Source organism: Pediculus humanus, genomic scaffold (genome assembly GCF_000006295.1).
Source record: "Pediculus humanus corporis 1103172107572 genomic scaffold, whole genome shotgun sequence".
NCBI classification, from domain to species: Eukaryota; Metazoa; Arthropoda; class Insecta; order Psocodea; family Pediculidae; genus Pediculus; species Pediculus humanus.
In genome coordinates, this window is record NW_002987187.1 from 3,914 (window position 1) to 7,964 (window position 4,051).

General features: G+C 24.2%; 3 protein-coding genes across 3 annotated transcripts in view; 2 read left to right on the forward strand and 1 right to left on the reverse strand.

Moving 5' to 3' along the window:
• The window catches only part of Phum_PHUM219780 (cxyorf1, putative), a gene marked incomplete at both ends in the record, with an annotated part of 1,417 nt that extends 222 nt beyond the window's left edge, over positions 1-1,195 (forward strand). The window contains one exon of the mRNA XM_002425719.1: positions 33-1,195. Within this exon, the coding sequence (XP_002425764.1) occupies positions 33-1,195 (1,163 nt within the window). The remainder of the gene's footprint in view (positions 1-32) is intronic.
• An 898-nt stretch (positions 1,196-2,093) lies between these two features.
• On the forward strand, positions 2,094-3,336 carry Phum_PHUM219790 (uncharacterized protein; the record flags this gene model as incomplete). The annotated part of the gene is made up of 3 exons (XM_002425720.1): positions 2,094-2,231; positions 2,378-2,627; positions 2,804-3,336. The coding sequence occupies 3 exons, from the start codon at positions 2,094-2,096 to the stop codon at positions 3,334-3,336; spliced, it is 921 nt and encodes a 306-aa protein (XP_002425765.1).
• A 27-nt stretch (positions 3,337-3,363) lies between these two features.
• On the reverse strand, positions 3,364-3,654 carry Phum_PHUM219800 (uncharacterized protein; the record flags this gene model as incomplete). Its single annotated transcript, XM_002425721.1, has 2 exons — positions 3,364-3,432; positions 3,508-3,654. The coding sequence occupies 2 exons, from the start codon at positions 3,652-3,654 to the stop codon at positions 3,364-3,366; spliced, it is 216 nt and encodes a 71-aa protein (XP_002425766.1).
• Positions 3,655-4,051: the final 397 nt, after the last annotated feature.

Below are 4,051 nucleotides of genomic sequence, written 5' to 3' on the forward strand. Positions count from 1 at the left end.
AACTCAAATATTTTCAACTTCCAAATATCCAGGCAATGATCTTCCAAAAAATTATAAATCAATTTTTTGTAATATCGAAAGACAAAATTTTAATCCGACAAAAGTTGTTATGATTGAAAAGTCAAATGTTAATAAAAACTTGTCATCAGTTGAAGAAAAACTTCAATTTTTTCATGTCAAATGTAAACCTAATTTAAAAAAAACTGATAATCAACTAGAAAATGGTCTCGGACAGTTACCTAAAAATATTGAATCTGTTTCATCTCTTCTCCTATTCAATACTTCCGAAAATCCTTATGAAAGATATGTAGCTCTTGATCCAATGGGAGCTTTTACCAAAATTAAAAAGATTACCTTTGAGAAAACTGTCACAGAAATGGAGGCAGCTCCAATTTCCATAACTCAGCAAGAATCCTTAAACAATCAAATTAGAGACGATTATTTTTATTCACCAAGTTTAGGTAATGTTCCCAACTTAGATGCACCTTTAGATTTACCTGACCTTCCAGGTATAGCAGATGATTTAAAATATAACTTAGATTTAGACCCTGGTTTTGCTCCATCTTCAAGTATTGGAATGCCTGATTTGCCCCCTTTGCTGGAAAATATGTTTGACAACCTTTCTAATAGTAAAAATTCTGATGTAAAGATAAACGACAATGGTAACAAGTTAGAGCTGCCTGAATCAAATTCTTCAATTTTACCATCTGAATTACCCATAAATTTTAATTCATTAATGAATTCCACTCCTTTACCACATTCCTTACCTCCTCCACCACCACCTCCACCGCCCCCTCCTCCACCCATATCTCCTGACGATAATGCTGTAAATAACAACACAGTCGACAATATTAGTGCAACATCACTTGTTACTGAAGTGGCAAGTACTGATGCAAGAGCTAATTTGATGGCTGCAATTAGAAATGCTGGAGGGAAAAGCAAGTTGAGACCAATTCAAAGTGGAAGAGATGAAACAAAAAGAATTAAGGAGGAAAAACACTTAGCATCAAAAGGCGGAGATTTAATGGCTGATTTACATAATAAATTAATTATGAGACGAAAAGGGATTTCTGGAAAAGTAAAAAAGGATTCTGGTCCTACGATTAGTGCAATGGATAAAGTTTCTGCCATGATTCCACCACCAACCCAGCAAGATATTTCATCTGCCACAGAAGATGAAGATTGGGAAGAATAAAAATGTTAAATTCTATATATGTATAGATATATATATATTTTAAATATCAATTTGTAAAGATTAAATAATTTCTAAAATTTTTTTAAAATATGGTTAAAAAGTTTTTGTTAAATTATTTTTATACCAAAAAAAAATACACAGAAACTGCCTTCTGTAAAATGTTAAACAATATAATTTAATTATTATAATTTGTATTTAAAAATGAAATATTATATTCCAGTATTTATTGTTGTATGAAAAATTTTATCATAATAGTACTACTTATGAATCTCGATTAAAGTTTTTGAATAACATTTTATTTTTTTTTGTTTTTTAATTGATATTATATAAAAAATTTATTTTTCATAACCTGCTAAATATGCCAACAACATTTAATTATAAATTTTAATATTAAAACTTTATTAATTTTGCTTTTTAAATTTTTACATTTTATCATAAGAACTATTACAAACATCATTTTGCTAATTAATGAAAGTTTGTAAAAGGCAAGACTTCAAAAAAAAAAAAAGAAAAACTTTTAAAAATCTAATTAATTGAGCATTAAACTTATAAAAAGTTATTAAATAAATAATTAAAAAGATATATAAAGTAATTAAAATAAAATAATTAGAAATTTTATGAGGAAAATCAAAAAAAACTGATGATAATGAATTAATCAATCTTCTAAATCTGTATATATTATTAAATCCGAATTTCGTTAGCCATTGATAAAAAGTTTTTTTTTTTTTTTAAATATTTTAATATGATTTAAATAATATATTATTTAAAATAATATATTTGTTTAAATTTTAAAAATTATTTTCTCAATATTGCGTTTTATAAATAATTATATTTTTTTAAAGTAATTAATTGCCATTTTGAAGGTTATTTTATAGTTGAATAACCAAAGAATAAAATAATGGATTCCGTTGAAGAAGAATTTGTTTGTTCCGTTGACAAAGAAGATTTAAATGGTTATTACAGACTTCATACAATTTGGAAGAAAAATAGTTTTATTATAAATATTACGTCAAAAAATGGAGCTTGGAGTGGTGAGGTTAGGTTTGTTTTCTTTCATTACCATAATTTTTTTTTTTTTTTTTAGAATAATGAAGTATGAAAAAAAATTTTTAGATGACAGAAAGTGAAATAAATAGTATGAGCAATGAATTAAATATAAAAACAAATGACTATTTTAATCAGTGCAAAGAAATTTTAACAACACATAATGGATATCCAAAAATAAGTTACATGGTTCAGAATGGATGTTTTGTGTGGAAAAAAATTATTGATGAAGATAGTGGAATTAAATTAAAAATAGGATCTGTTAAATTATTGCCTGCAAATTTTGAAGAGACTGTTCAAAAATGTCTAACTGTAGCTCTTAATTCAAATGACAAATTAAAAAAAGAAGTCGGAGAATTGAAAAAAGAAAATGAAAAAAATTTATCTGGTGAGTAAATGTAAATTAAATTCAACAGAGATTACTTGTTTTTAGTATAATTTAAATTAATATATTATAATATAATCCAGTATAATGCATTGTGTAATTTTCTTGTGTGCACAAACATTTAAAAAAGTTTTTATGTTTCATATTTTCTTCTATTCAATTTATAATCAATATTTCAGAAAACAAAAAATTGTTTAGTAAATTAGATGAGATCACAAATGTAAAAATAAATATGGAAACTGACTTGTATAAAAAATTTCAGTTATTGCTTAATACAAAAAAAGAAAAAATAGCTTATCTGGAAAATATTATTAGCCGTGGAAAAATAGATGAAAGTTTTAATCCTTACGATGTTGATACTGAAAACGAGGATGATCACTATACAGATGATGATAATGATGACATTATAAAAAAAACAATAGAAACAAATAAGAGTGATTTTTCAAAAAGTGATATAATTTGTGAAATATCTGAAAATAATTTGTTTAAAGAAAAAAGTAAAGAAACAGAAGATTTTATTAGCAACAAAAAAATTAAAGAACATGAAAGTTATGTAACAATTGATAACCCAGACAATGAAACAACAAAAATAAATAATTCAGATATTGAACAAAATAAAATATTAGATGAAAGTAATTCTAATAAAACATCAGAAAGTAAAAATTTTCCATCGACAAAAGAGGAACTTTTAACATTTTTTTACGGTTCTTAAAAAAAATAAATTATTGATCTTATGTTATTATTTTATCAAATTGTTTAACATTTCTAATATTACATTAGGTATTCCATTTCTATTTTGCCTGTTTACCTATAAAAATAAAATAAGTATAGTATCTTTTTTAATTCAAATCTAATTTCGTTTTAAAAATGGTTAATTACTTACCGTTGTTAATACTGCACTTTGATGCATTTTAATTCCTTCAACTAGAGGATTTGTCGATTTAAGTGGTACAGTAGCTACTAATATAATTTCAGGATTATTGATAACCTTTTCAATATAACTTTTAAATTTTTTACTGAATAGTTCCATATTGCCTATTTCATCGATAACCAATATTGCATTTTTTTCCTAAAAAAATTTTCATTTTTATTTTTTATAAACGCATATTCATAATAAAGTATATTTAATGTATTCTGAAGTGTATTTACTAAATCAGTTTAAAGTAAACAAATTTTTAAAATCTAATTCATTTTAAACGAAAACAAAATTTTTAAATTGAAATATTTTCTTAAGTAGGATTTTGGAAAAAGTAAAATTAGACTCGAAACAGTTTTTTTAATTATTTGCTAATTTACTTACATGAGATTCTATTACTGGTAACACTAATGACTCAAAATTGTTTAATTCTACTAAATATTTTCCAACTTGAGGTTTTCTATTGTAATTTTCATCGCTAAAAGGTAATATATTTATAATAAAAGAGATT